A 13,866-nucleotide genomic window follows, 5' to 3' on the forward strand; every position below is an offset into this window, starting at 1 on the left:
AAATGATGCTGTTGAATACAAACATGGGCACTGGGTGTTAAGTTGCATCTCCACCACTACACTGTGTTTTAAACATCCCTAGGAAACAGAACAAATGCAGCGTTATAATCAGCGTCTCATTGAGGAACTGAAAAACCGACAAACTCAGGAAAGAGCGAGACTGCCCAAGATTCAGCGCAGTGAAGCCAAGACGCGAATGGCCATGTTTAAGAAAAGTTTGAGAATCAACTCAACAGCCACACCAGATCAGGATCGTGACAAAATTAAACAGGTGAATAAGCAACTTCCTCTCTTCCGCCTTCAAATGCCGCATAATTGGATTGTAAACACTCAGAACTACCTTAGCTTTCACTTTAACTCTTAAATGGATGGGCCACAAACATGGCGTTCTGTGGGTAGTAACTGTAGAGGGCAAAACCCTCTTCCTTATGCCCCAAAACAGACCTTGCGCCCTAGGAATAAGGCGGCATGGGCAGTTCTGATTTTGTTATTGAGGATTGCACAGAGCCCTCCTACTGAGCTGCATTGCCAGCCCCACCCCCTTTTATAGCTCATGGAGTTGCTGAGTTCAGTGATCCTCTTGCTTCAGCCTCCCAAAGTGCTTAGATTACAGGTGTGCCCACCAGTTTGAATAGCTTTTCCAAATATGCTCTCACTGTGATACTTCAACAATCAGGAATCATACAGATTAACTGAGGTCACTATGCAATTTAACTGGAGGAGCAAGATTTTCAATCAAAGGTACTGTATTACTGCTTTCCCTTTCTTGCCTAAGTCATGGTGAAATCTCCAGGGTTGAGTCACAGGACAGTATTATTTGTAGTTTTAGTTCATTGTATTTTAAATTTTGTAAAATTCCTTACTCATACCTTTAAAATACATAGAAAACACATTGTTTGTTAATCATAGTTTGTTTTTCTTGCCTGTAGTTCTCTGCACAAGAGGAAAAGAGGCAGAAAAATGAGAGAATGGCGCAGCATCAGAAACATGAGAATCAGATGCGGGACCTGCAGCTGCAGTGTGAAGCCAATGTCCGGGAGCTGCATCAGTTACAGGTGGGGAGCAGAAGGGTGACAGGAAGCTGCAGGAGACAGGCAGCTCACCAACTCGGGCAGGGAAAGTGGTAGTTGCCAGGGAAAAACAGCAACCTGTATGAAAACACTGGAATTTAAAGGTTGTATTTCCTATACAAACCAGCATGAAGGTCAGTTTAGTATAACAGACATTTGTTTATATGTTGTGTAACCATGGTTAATGTAAACATGAAGCTAAATTGTAGCCTAAGAAATGGAGTCATTCAAAAGCAGAGCGGCGGCCAGGCATGGTGGTGCGTGCCTATAATCCCAGCATTTGGGGCATGAGTCAGGAGGGTTGCTGGGGATTCGGGGCCTGCCTATGCTACCCAGTGAGTCCAAGGCCAGCTGAAATTACATGGTGAAACCCTGTCTCAAAAAACCAAAGTGGGGAAAAAAGCAGTATAGGAAATGACATTTTGCACAAAAAGATTGAAGGTTTTCAAAATGATGCAGGCAGTTTGTGAGATTGTGAATTTAAAATTTGTTTACTTTTAGAAGGACATGGTTGCTTTTATGTTTTGGGGGAATTCTTTTCCCTAAGAAATTTAGGGGGCTGTTTCTGGATCCTGCCTGGAGTGGGCAGCCTGTTTGATGTTCAGCGTTTCAGGGGAGCATAGACAGTGTGTGGACACGCTAGACATCTGCTGAATGGCTGATGTGGGACAGTCCCTAATTCTCCAACAGAAAAGGAGGACAGGGCCAAGTGCGTTCTGTTTCTCTTTTCATACACTTTTAACAGGTCCAGTGGTAAATTTATGAAAATGAAACCACTTATTTCATATGGTTTTGGCCTTCATTTTTAGAGAATTTGTACTTAATGTCTATGTTTGAATAATTTATGATTTTAGAAGATAATTGTTAAAAAGTGCTTAGTTTGTCTGAAATTTATTTAATCCAGACTTTCCTTTCAGAATGAAAAATGCCACCTGTTGGTTGAGCATGAGACTCAGAAACTCAAGGAGTTAGATGAGGAACACAGCCAAGAATTAAAGGAATGGAGAGAAAAACTGAGGCCTCGGAAGAAGGTGACTTTTAACAGCTTTCCTTAAAGTATTATGTTTGTATGCCTCCCTCACCCAGCTGTTAGCTCTTTGCCTCTGTGTGTCAGGTGCAGTGTCAGGTGCACTGTCAGGGACAGGAATAGAGGTGAAAGGACGGAGTTCCTATTCCTGAAAGGTTTAGAATCAGTGAGAAGCAGTTACATACTGGGTGGGATCAGTATTCGGAAGGACGCAGGTGCGGGCTGCAGGGGAAAGGAGGACAATCGGGTGGAGGGGAGGAGTGCCCAGGCCACCTGGAGAGGTCAGGAGGCTGTGAGAGGACCTCTTGGAAGCCAGGTGATGTGTGAGGGGTGGGTAAGAGCTGTCTGGACAGAGTGGAGTGGAATGGCACGCTTTAAGTAGAGCAGAGAGACTGAGAGACAGTGACTGGACAGAGGATTGCAAGGAGCTCCTGTCACTGGAGCATGGCTGGAGTAAGGGTGGATGTGCGGGAGTGTGGGCCTTAGGGAGCAAGGAGGAAAGAAGTGAAGACCGCTGGGTCTGGGCAGGTTGCCTGCAGCCAGGTCACAGGCCGTTCAGCGTATGCTGTGTGGGATTAAAGTCCGGGCAAGGTGGGCTTGCCCCCGCCCTCCTATGTGTCTGGGCTCATTGCTTACCCATCCTAGCTATCTGGCCATCGTGCTGTGGTTCCTGTCCCTGTGTACACTCTCAGGCCTGAACCTGTGTTTCTCATGGGCTCTGCACTTCAGCTTTCCTTTCAGTCACCTGTCATCCAACCATTAAGACACAGGCACTTAGCCAGAGGTTTCTAGAAGTGAGACAACAAACTCACTAGCAGTGTGTTTTTAGAGGTAAAATTTATTTATGTATAGGCTTTTGAATAGATCATACATTCCTGTGATTCAGTTACAAAGCTTCAGAAGAATCCCCAGCGGTAAGTCCTTCTCTAGGGTCACCTGTTCACTCCTAGCAGCCTGGCTTCTGCCTCAGAGTCCTCATTTCAGCTCTTTGACAGCAGTCACAAGGGAGTTTCTAATCATGGAGTCCTCTAATTGTGTCCCATTGGAAGTATCATTCTATGTAAGCCTAGTACAGGAGGCTGAAGCAGGAGGATCGTTGCGAGTTCGAAACTAGCCTGGGCTACAAAGCGAGCTCAAGGCCAGCCTGAACTGCAGAGACCCTGACTGAAAATGACCCCTCCAAAGTCATTTTACAAAACTCTCCTCTTCCCTGGTTTTTATGACAATTCTCCTCATTCTTCATGCTTTTCTCCCCTTTTCCTTGTCGTGCAGTCTCCTGAGGTGTAGACATTTCCAAGTTTTACCCTCTCAGTTCTGTCCTTTGTCTAAGCCTGATGCTCCATTTTCTGCCAGCGTGTTTGGTTCCTCCTCAGGCCACTCCAGCCTTTGCTCAAGTGCCCTTCCATCAGTGCTCACTTGAGACATTCTGTGTCACCACTTGCCGCTTGTCTCCTGTGAGAATTTCCGCTTCTTCAAAGCAGGACAGCGTCTCTCACTAAGTGATGGTACCCAGTGTGGAGGAGTCCCAGCACCCTGGAGTGAGGCGTGCAAGTTCACTGAGGCGACTAGAGGGCAATCAGTGAACAGCAGAGCAGACTCAGCGGCCTCTCCCTGGGCACTCATGGGCATTCACCATGCTGTCCCCTGCCTGCTCCCTGCCTGCACAGCTCTGCCCCCCACCCAGTGCTCTCCCTGCACCCTTCCCTCCATCACCATCCTGGCTAGAAGCCAGAGGACTGCTTTCCTGGGGGTGCTGCATTCTGTGAGATACCCATGACTTGAGTTCTCTTCATAGTATTTTCCTTCTCTTTCCCTTGCTGGGTTCCTGTCTTCTGAAATCGTTCAGCAGTGTCCTCACTGGCCCTCGGCCTTCCTTGGTTCCCTTTCTTCCTCCAGAATGGCCCTCAAGCTGTTACCGTGGTGCTGGTGAATTGTCAGTGCCATCAGGGTATAATGTTAATGCTGACACACGTGGGTCAGCCCTAAGCTTCCTCGCCTGGAAGTCCCTTCGTCCCCATTGCATGACCCGCAGTATAGCCTGGCAACTCAGTGCTCTGTGGTTTCCTGCCTTTGTGTCATTGTTTCAACTTCCTGTGTCTGGCATGCCCTGCTTATCAGATTCCTGTTGTTCCACCTCTCCTGACAAACCTGCCTGTGTCCTTCCATCCCTGCCTGTACTTTGGGCCTCTACAATAGCACTTACCCCTAAATCAGTTGTTGGCAGTCTTTGATCTCTGTCGTAGTCAATTTGAGCAACTATAAGAAAAATACCATAAATCAGAGGCTGGGAGTTCCAAGACCAGGGTGCTTGCATGGCCACTTTCTGTCAAGGGTCCTCTTCTGAGTTACAGACTGTGACTTCTCAGCTGCCTGTCCCCACATAGTGGAGAGGGCAGCATGTCCTCCTCAGCCTCTTCTGGCATCACTAACACCTAGGAAGAGCCATCTCCTTGCCTGGCGATGTCCCAGAGGCCCAGCCTCCTAACAACAAAACCTTCACCTTCAGGATTGTCTCCTTCAGTTCAGATATTTATCAGGCACTTACTGCTTTCGCTCTGTGTTACAGGGATAGAGATGTGAATCTGGTGTAGATTTTACCTTTTCAGAGCTTTACACAGTCTAGTGTGCAAGAAAAACATCACATCAATACCTAATAAGGGAAGTAGTAAATGATCCACGGGAGAGACAGGCACTAGCTTATCGGTGCCTTCTGTCGGGTACCTCCCGTGAGTTTAATGCACCATCACCACCTGTCATTGTCACACAGCCTGTCAGTGGGGGAGCGCTGTTACCGCTACTTTATGCAGAGGAATTAGCCCTAAGTTATCTGTTCATGTGACTGAGCTGGCTCTTGGACCTGGGCTGTGCCACAGTGACGTGCTTCACCCCTGAGCAGCCTTGTCTTGCTTGCACAGAAAGTATTTGGTTGGGGCCAGTAGTTTTGACTTGCTTGCCAGAGTAACTTCTATGCACAGCATAATACTAGCACATAACAATTTCTTTGTCTTTTCCTGTTTTAGACACTAGAAGAAGAGTTTGCCCGGAAACTACAGGAACAAGAAGTGTTCTTTAAAATGACTGGAGAGTCAGAATGCCTTAACCCTTCCACACAGAGCCGGATTTCCAAATTCTATCCTATTCCTAGCTTGCATTCCACTGGATCCTAATGGTGGAAATACTCTGTTGGGTTCAGCGTTTTAAATATGTCATTTTGTTCTCTTCATCTTCTGCCACAGTCCATATCAAATAGCTCACAAAGACAATCACCTCACCCACCTTCTAGGTGGCTTTTTGTTTTGTTTTAAGAAAAAATAAAGGGAAGATAAACTAAGACAGATGCCAGGCCATGTTGGCAGAGTAGCATCTTGCAGTAATTCCCTAAGGTGATTTTGTATATTAACCTTGAAATTGTATTCTTTAGACACTGTTACTGAAAAACTGTTAGAGAAATAATGTTTAAAGTTATTTTAAAAAATCTTGTTACATCACTAAGTATTAATACCTTTTTACCTGACCTACCTTTTCAATGATGCCTAAATTCTCTAGCTGGAACTTTGCTGTAAAGAATTGGAATATTTTAGTATATCAGCACTCATAAAAAAGCTATGAGTTGCTCAAAATATGCTATTGACTCAGTAAATAAAAATATTTTATCACTTAATAGGAACAAACTCTTTAAAAAAAAAGAGGAAAATTACTTCAGTAATTTGTTTTACACATTGCCTGATTAGGCAGGCACTAATAATTGAGGTGCTGGTTTTATTAAGATAGTGCCTAAGTAGATACGAAATTTCAGTCACATCCAAAGTAGGATTTTCTTTTCAGTCACCAGGGACAAAACACCCTCAGCATTAAACATTACTGTTTTTAAAAAGTCTTGCTCCTGCTACCATTTTCATCCTAAAATAAATGCTGTACAAAGTTTGGGATGATGGGGAAAAAAGGTATTTTAAAATGTTCAAAATGGAGATGGGAAACTCAGTACATTAGAAGCAATATAGATTCAGCTGTCCTAGTTTATTTTCTGAAATAACACTTTGAGTAAATGACTTCTGCATCTTAGTAAATTCTGTTCATTTAAAGCTCTCAGAGGTCTATAGAGTGAGTTATAAATATATTTTCTGAAATTAATCTCAGAAACATTTATTCCAAATAGTTTTTTTAAAGAAAAGATTTAAATATTTTAGCCACACATCATAAATGACTTTTTGTTTTGAAATGAAGATACATTTTATTTTTATTTTGTTCCTTGTTTAAATTATTCACTTTGATTTGAGTGGGAAAAGCTTGAAACCTTTATCATATGGTTGCTGATAAAAATAATCATTCATGAAATGTTCGCTCCTGGTCCCTTCGGAGCTTAGAATGGGAACAGGAGTCAGGTAAGCAGTGTTATAGACAGAGCTCTGGCGGGAGGCCGCCGGTCTGTGGTGGAGCCCATCACCCGCTGCCTGCTGTCTGCAGTCTGTCCTCTTAGGAGTGCTGGGTACCAAATTGTGAGTTTTTAGTTATACTACTTTTGAGGCTGTTGAAAAATGTAAAGGTAATGTAAGACACTGATTCATATTAAGAAAATGTAAATAAATGCCTGTAGCACTTTCTTGCAGTTAATTTGAAAACTTTGGATGCTGACATTTATTTTGTCAGTGATTTAGATGATTTAAAAATGCATGTGTAACTTTAATTTTGTAATTATTTTGACAAGCAGAATTTACTTGGAAAACTTTGTAGGTAGCCTTAACTTCTGGCCAGGTTTGTTTTTTTTATATAAATAAAAAAATATATATATATACACACACACATTATGTATGGTTGTAAATTCATACACTTCCCACATAATTGTGTAACTGTGTTACTGTCGACAAAACTCTTAATGCTTTATTCTCAACTGCTGGGTTGAAAACTGAAAGCCTTTTAAAATATGTATCTTTATAAAGTAATATTCAGGACGATGATGGAAACTGTTTATATTGTTATGATAAAAAGACAGTGTAATGTTACCCAGTGTATTTAATGACTTATGTGAAGAAGGAGATGGGAGAAACACTCTTGTACCACTTTATTGTTTGAAATTTTTAGTTTATTAGCTTTTTAAAAATGAGTATTTCAGCCAGTGGACATTTTTTTTCGGTCATTTAAATAATTTTGGATGTAATGTGATCTGATGATTTGGTTTTTTCTGTTCCTTTCCATTTAACATGCAGAACAGTAAATCCAGGAGAGGCTCAGAGCAGAGCTGTTTGCACACTGGTAAGTTTATCAGCAGCTCTCAGGTCTCTGTCACCCTGCCCTGTGGATTCTCTGTTCATGCTTGAGTTCTTTTTGAAGAACTGTGTTCGTGTGAGTGCAAGACTACACAGGGATTCATATGGAGAGTGGAAACTTTCCCAATACTTCAGGTTGTAAAATCTATCCAAAGTGTCTTGTAGAATACACTGTTTTGCCCCATCTGCCTGCTTTTCCTAAGGCTATATAGCAAATAGATAATAGTGACCTTCATTTCTTGCATGAGTAGAGGTGGGGGTGGACTGTGCACAGGCTTCTTTGAAGTGTACGCGTACTGTCAGTTCCATTCCAGGTTAGGTTCTGTTGCTGCGGTGGCAGAATGTGCCATGAAGTACGTGAAAGGAATTATTTGTATGTGTACCCCAAACAGCCCCTGCCCTCTGCCCAGCGTGCTGTGGACATACCAGACCTCCACGCTTGTGTAGGCCCTGCTCCCAGAGCCCGGCACCCAGCTGCCTTCCCTGGTCCTGTCCGTCCAAAGCTGTGGAGTTACGAGCGAGCTCCGTCCCAGGCGGAGTCACGTGAAGTTCTTACCCTTTCGTAGTGCAGGCTGTGGGTGGGTGAGGGGGAATTCAGAGTGCTTTTACTTTGCTGAGAATATTGGACCCTTCCTGTGCCAGGACACAGCAAATTATAGTTAATATAAACCAGAACCAAAGCTACCTCTAAGTAGTGTTTCCTCAAGCACAAAGCTCTCAGGCGTATGTAGCCCTCTTTAATGAGGGTCTCTGATTTCTTGAGCATCATCAAGTTTAGAAGTGACTGGTTTTGTACTCTCCATCCCCTTTCCACACTTTCCTTTTCTGGACTGTGCTTACGCGACTCTTCTGAGCAGCAGGACACAGTGAAACTAGTTAGAGATACTGCGGATTAAAGAAAACCTAGAACGACAGGGGAAGGAGAGTTCTGGTTCTAACAGTCACCCAATGAAGTAAATTATGCTTTTCTGGGAAATGCTGTTTTGTAGGAAATGGGATGATATTTTAAATGTTTTCTTACATCAAAAGCATAAGAGTTGACGCCTTAATGTTGCTCTTCTGTGGCTAACAGGGTTTCAGTGATATTCTCCTGTTCTGCCTTGAAACTTGGAATAGCAAATTTTACCTAATAGTTTAAATGTTGGCTGCAGCTTTTTGTGATCCTTCGCAGTGTGATAAGCTCACAAGCTAAACTTGCGGACAGAATTTTGTTTCAGATTATGCTTCTTGTCTGTTTGGGATCAATACTGTCTTTTCAGTTATGGAATTGACAAAAATAAAGTTATTTCTTAATCTATCTTGGGAAGCAGTTTTTTTTTTAATTGATAATCTTTCAAGCAGGGTTATCCTGCATGAGAACACTTGTGCAGCCTTTGGGCTTCTGGTTATGTTTTGCCATCCTCCAGGTCTGTGGCTCTCCTTGCTCTGAGGTGTGCGCACACACAAATGTTTACTGGGAATTTTCTGGTGTGAGTAGGTACACAGCTGTCCTTCCATAGATGTATGGACACATGCATGTTCTTACTACTGCTCCCGTGGGTTAGTTTCCAGACCAGCCATCTCAAGTCCTGCAACTGCACCTCTGCTAAAATAACCTCCTCGGCATCACTGCTTAGTCACAGGACATTGACGGGCACTTCTTGGGCAGGTGTTCAGTGTGGTTGGGGAGAGGGCCAACGTGTCCCTTCTACTCTAGGAGCATTGTGCATTATTGAGCTCCTTTTTTTTAATGGAACAGAAGAGACTCAGATCCATTCTGCTGAGTTGAGGACACGTCTCATGTCTGCAAGGTTGGACTTTTACCCTATTTTGCATGAGTAAGACTTAAAGACTAGAGTAAGGATAACTGTTAAAGGGGATATAGTGCTTGAACCCCAATGTAAAAAGTACTGTTGAAAACTAAATTCATCTTTTGGGTAAAACAATTTAAAACTTTAAAAGGTACATTTCATTCATTCTTTGTACACAACGTTTTCACTAGGCAATAAAATAAGTGGTTGGAAATTCTGCAGGGCCATATGAACTTTTCCACATGGATTCGAGGCAGATAGCTGTCGGGACAGAACAGTGCGGGGGGAGAAGTCCATGCCGAGCGGAGCGGAGCTTGACTGGAGGACTTGGCTCTACTGACTGATAGCAGCAAATGGTTCCCCCAGGAAGCACTGAGACACAGCAAAGACCAGGTAGGAAGGAAGCCCAGCCTTTTAGAGGAGTAGAATTGGGGAAGTAGGTTTAATTTAACCCCATATTTAATTAGCGATTGAATTACAATTTGCAGTAAATTTGCAAGCTGGCTGAGTGCAGCCTTTTTAGAGTTGGAGTGTCTGATTTCACTATGGATTTCTTTGGAACATTTGATACTCCTATGTTTTTCCCCAGTGGGGGCCTTGATACCCCACATAACACTTAGCTTGCCATCACGATTTGCCCCAGGATAGATCCCTACATTAAGTGCCAATAATCCTGTTGCCCATTGGTTACACCTATGTTTATTTCAAGACATCTGTGCTTCAAAAAGACTGCAGATACTTTGTAGTGTTTCCGGGTGGAGTGGACAGTTGTGGACAGGCTATCTTTAACATCTCAGTGATTAGAATGCCAGAAGTGTGTCATATAACTGGTTTTCTGCTCTCACGTGTGATAAAAGTATCAGACCCAGTTAACCCAGGATGCCTTTTTAACTTTTCTTTGTTCAGATTGTTCACATTAAACATATTTTAAAAATTTTAATTAGAAATTTTACACTTGAAATGACTTTTTGTCTTTTAGACCACACACAGATATTTTTAGACAGTGAAAAGTGCTTATAAACCGCTGTGCCCAGCCCCCACAAGCTGTCTCCTAAGCGAGCGGTGGGTGACACATGGGTGGAAGCCATTTCCCCAGCACCAAGCGTCCGTTCCCCTCCCGGTCCTCGCCCACTGTCACTGGCCCCCTTGCTGCAGTCTAGGACAGTCACCTATAAACTAGCATGGACCTGTAGATACAGATTAAAGCTGTAGTCAGTCTTCCTAAGCAAGTGGTGTAGCCTTTAGAAACGCGATGGCCTCCCACAGTGGAACTGCGTTTCCTAATTTCTCCCATTGCGAGAGTCGCTTCCTGACCAGTGGTTCCCAGATAGAAGGCAGCATGAAGGGGAGGCAGAAGATGGCGCAGGCTTTTCCCCAGTAAGCAGAGCACAACCTCGCATGTCACCCCCAGGGAGACTCTGAGCCCGTCTTCCATCTTTTGGGCTCATTTGTAGGTGAAGCCCTGAGACTCCTAAGCCAAATTTGTATAACTAGCGTTCCTAGGTTGGGGTTCAAGCTAAGCGTTAAAAGAAGCCAAGGCACTTGGATCTAGAGGGCAGGGAAGAACGTTTTACCCTAAAACATGGCGACTGCTCATCAGGGCACCCTGTGAAGCTGTTTGAGACCATGTATCTTTGAATTCTCTACATGACTTCTGTGTGGACTAATCATAGTTGGCAGGTAACAGCTCCTTGCTGTAGGACACTCATAGACTCCAGCTTTACCTCTGGAGGGAAATCTGACCTACAGGCCCAGGGACGTGGCGAGAACTGGCTGCTCCACCAAGGCCCACTTATGGCTTGATGGCGACACTTCTCTTCCTTCGCCCCATGTAGACGTGGTCACCTGGAAGAAGATGAGATCTTTGCTGGGGCAGTTGTGACATCTGTGGCTACTGCAGAGCTGACTTCCAAGATGAATCTTTTGTAAGATTATCCATTTATTTAAGCGTTCGCCCCAGGTCTCTACCAGGTCCCGTTTCCTCCCTGGTCTGGCACTCTGCTTCCTCTCTCCCAGGGCAGGGTCTGCCTTAGCGGTTAGCTGAATTTCTCAGGTTTGCCCTGCCGCAGAGCACCCCGCATTGAGCTCCAGCGTCCTGCACTCTCTGACCAGCAGGTGGCACCATTTCTCTTACCTTTGTCTCCCTTTTCCCCTTTGTGCCCCAGAGAGCCAGGTGGTCCAGGAAGACCTCGTGGTCCAGCAGGGCCCCTGTCACCTAGGAGAACAGAGGAGATGGGAGAGGAATAAGAAATTAGGGTGTTGTGTTAAGGTGTAGCACAGGTACACTGCATGGCACCAGCGAGGGTCCCCATCGTACAGGGTCCTTGCCTCCCTTACCTTTAGGTCCTGGGGTACCCATATCTCCCTTCTGTCCTGGTGGTCCTGGAATGGCTCCGTAAGCTGCAAGGGCAAAAAACTGGTCTTAGGGATTGCATGAAGCTCGGAGGTCAGGTGCTTTGTTCAGGTAACAGATGTGCAGTGATGGAGCTTGAATTTGTAAGGGGAAAATAATGCTGCCCAGACTATCTGATTTGCACCCCCTTGGGAGTTGATGGAGAGATTTTCCTTGAATTAGTGTCTGTAATACAGCCCCATGAAAAACTGCAGTGGTTTGGTGCTGGGCAATAATGGGGTGCCCTTACTTCGAAAGAAGTCCATGAGATCCTCGGTTACGTTGCTGTAGGCAGAGAAGACCTTGCTGATGCCAGGGGGCCCCTGGGGCCCAGGCTGGCCTGGTGGACCCTGGACAGTGTAGGCCATGCTTTGCAGCAGGCCCTGACCTGCAAAACACCAGAGTGTGGGCACAGGCAGTGGGCATGCTCAACACCACCTGAACCCTAAGCAGGTAAACTAGAGGAAGCTTCCCTGGGCCAACCCTGCAGACTTCTTCAGTAGTCCCCTGTCATGGCAGAGGCCTGCCTGCTGTGGGTGTTCTGGCCTCTAAGCTCTCTGTGATCCTGCCGACCAGCTACAGGGAGAAGGGACCTTTTAGCTGACAATCTTCCCTCAGCCCCAGCAGAAAGCCATTATGGAGATTCTTCTGACACCTAGAGCAGCTCAGGTGTTCGGAGAGAACACCAAGACCTTGGTGTGCTCTGTTCCCCATAGCTCCACTTCACTGTCCTCGGTCCTGCCTGCCTGGGCGCCCCTGCTAAGGCACTCACCCCACACCCAGGCCCGTGTCCCCACTCACGCTGCAAGCTCTCTGACACCCGCACAGCCAGCTCATTGTAGTCCAGGTCTCCACCAAAGCCACCCTGGAGCACGTTGCTACCACCTCCGTACACACCACCTTCTGCCGCTGCTGTCCCATAGCTGCCACCAGGGCCCACATCAGTGCCGTAGGGGCCACCATCCCCTGCACCAAAGGCCCCAGCTGCTCCCAGGGATCCTCCATTGGTTCCTCCAACTCCCATCGCAGAGCTGTAGGAGGAGCCCCGCCTGGTGGAGGAGCTGCTACTCCAACCGTAGGAGCCATCTCGGGACACCAGGCGACTGTCTCCGGGGGGGCCCTGTGGCCCCGGCGGCCCTGGGGGGCCCACGATGAAGCTGCGCACATCTGGACCTGTGGGGGTAGGCAGCCACATGAGCTGGGGCTCAGGTCATGGTGGACACAGGGTCTCCCATACAGTCTCAGCACCCCTTAGAAACAGGAAGTGAACTTCAGGATCCCTGCACATGGATGCGAGAACACGGGGTTGGGATGGGGAAGGAGCCTGGGCCTCTCCCACTGAAGGCCCCCAGGTCCTCCAAGCACCGGCCTCCTGGTCTCTAAAGGACACTCACAGGGACAAGGAAATTCTGAAGCAGGGTACAGATGACCACCAACACTGGGGCACTCACTTGTGAGGTAGCTAATCAGCTCACTCCGGAAGTTGTCATTGTTCTCAGCTGCATAGGTTGCCAGAGCTGCTGAGACCCCCGGGGGCCCTCGAGGACCCGGGGGGCCAGGTGGACCTGGTGGGCCAGGAATGGATGACAAGCCAGCAGCTGAGGAGAAAAGAAAAGAGAAAGAAAGGTCAAGGGTGATGTCGCCTCACAGCAGGACCTGCTGAAAGAGGACTTTCTGGAAGGGGTACAGTGCAGCTGAGCCTCCCCGAAATGGGATGGGGACAGCAGGAAGCCTGGGCTGGCCCTGATCACAGATGGGCTCCCAAGCTTGCCCAGTGCTGCGGCTGGGAGTTCTGTCTCTCCACATCTTACCTGCCAAGGCTTGGCAACCCTCAGCATGAGTGAGACCTGGCTCTGTGCATGCTCCGAGAGGACCAGGTGACTGGTGAGGCAGCTCCCTGTGACTCCCTGCCAGCTGCAGCCCTCTGCCCTCCTCCTCCCTGCCCCAGTAACCTACTGTGCAGGTAAGATGAGAGATCCTCCACGCTGATGCTGGACCACATGTTGCCTGGGATACCAGGTGGCCCAGGGGGCCCTGGAGGTCCAATGATGCCTCTGTATTCAGACCCTGAGGCACCAGGGCAGAGCAGGGGTCAGTCATGGTCTGGGCCCAGGGCTCTGCTTCCATCCCAATACCCTGGACACATGGGCCTGCCTGGCCTTACCTCTGAGCAAGGCGAGGAGCTCCTCGTAAGATGTCCCTGGTAGGCCGGGGGGGCCCTGGGGGCCTGGTGGGCCAGGAAGGCCAATGCTGAAGCCAGAATCTGGGGGGCAAAGTCCCAGTTGAAATGGATTAAGACTGGGCAGGGGAAGGCAGACTGCAA

The 13,866-nt window shown here is 46.8% G+C and overlaps 2 protein-coding genes across 7 annotated transcripts in view; one reads left to right on the forward strand and one right to left on the reverse strand.

Annotated features, from left to right (window-relative positions):
* The window catches only part of Slk (STE20 like kinase), a 60,737-nt gene extending 52,079 nt beyond the window's left edge, over positions 1-8,658 (forward strand). The window contains 4 exon segments of one of the 2 annotated variants that reach the window (NM_001173020.2): positions 83-271; positions 930-1,055; positions 1,988-2,101; positions 5,118-5,365. In NM_001173020.2, the coding sequence (NP_001166491.2) occupies positions 83-271; positions 930-1,055; positions 1,988-2,101; positions 5,118-5,264 (576 nt within the window). In that variant the 3' untranslated portion in view covers positions 5,265-5,365. 2 annotated transcript variants of the gene reach the window in all.
* Positions 8,659-10,072: 1,414 nt separating this feature from the next.
* The window catches only part of Col17a1 (collagen type XVII alpha 1 chain), a 76,632-nt gene continuing 72,838 nt past the window's right edge, over positions 10,073-13,866 (reverse strand). For all 5 annotated transcript variants that reach the window (XM_063244662.1, XM_063244663.1, XM_023567329.2 and 2 more), the window contains 8 exons: positions 13,708-13,806; positions 13,500-13,610; positions 12,995-13,141; positions 12,345-12,716; positions 11,794-11,931; positions 11,489-11,551; positions 11,286-11,366; positions 10,073-10,996 (listed from right to left, as the gene is read on the reverse strand). In XM_063244662.1, the coding sequence (XP_063100732.1) occupies positions 10,944-10,996; positions 11,286-11,366; positions 11,489-11,551; positions 11,794-11,931; positions 12,345-12,716; positions 12,995-13,141; positions 13,500-13,610; positions 13,708-13,806 (1,064 nt within the window). In that variant the 3' untranslated portion in view covers positions 10,073-10,943. The remainder of the gene's footprint in view (positions 10,997-11,285; positions 11,367-11,488; positions 11,552-11,793; positions 11,932-12,344; positions 12,717-12,994; positions 13,142-13,499; positions 13,611-13,707; positions 13,807-13,866) is intronic.

The sequence above is a fragment of the Cavia porcellus genome, unplaced genomic scaffold (genome assembly GCF_034190915.1).
Source record: "Cavia porcellus strain 051 isolate PalLab524CR breed Dunkin Hartley unplaced genomic scaffold, mCavPor4.1 scaffold_2, whole genome shotgun sequence".
Taxonomy (NCBI): Eukaryota; Metazoa; Chordata; class Mammalia; order Rodentia; family Caviidae; genus Cavia; species Cavia porcellus.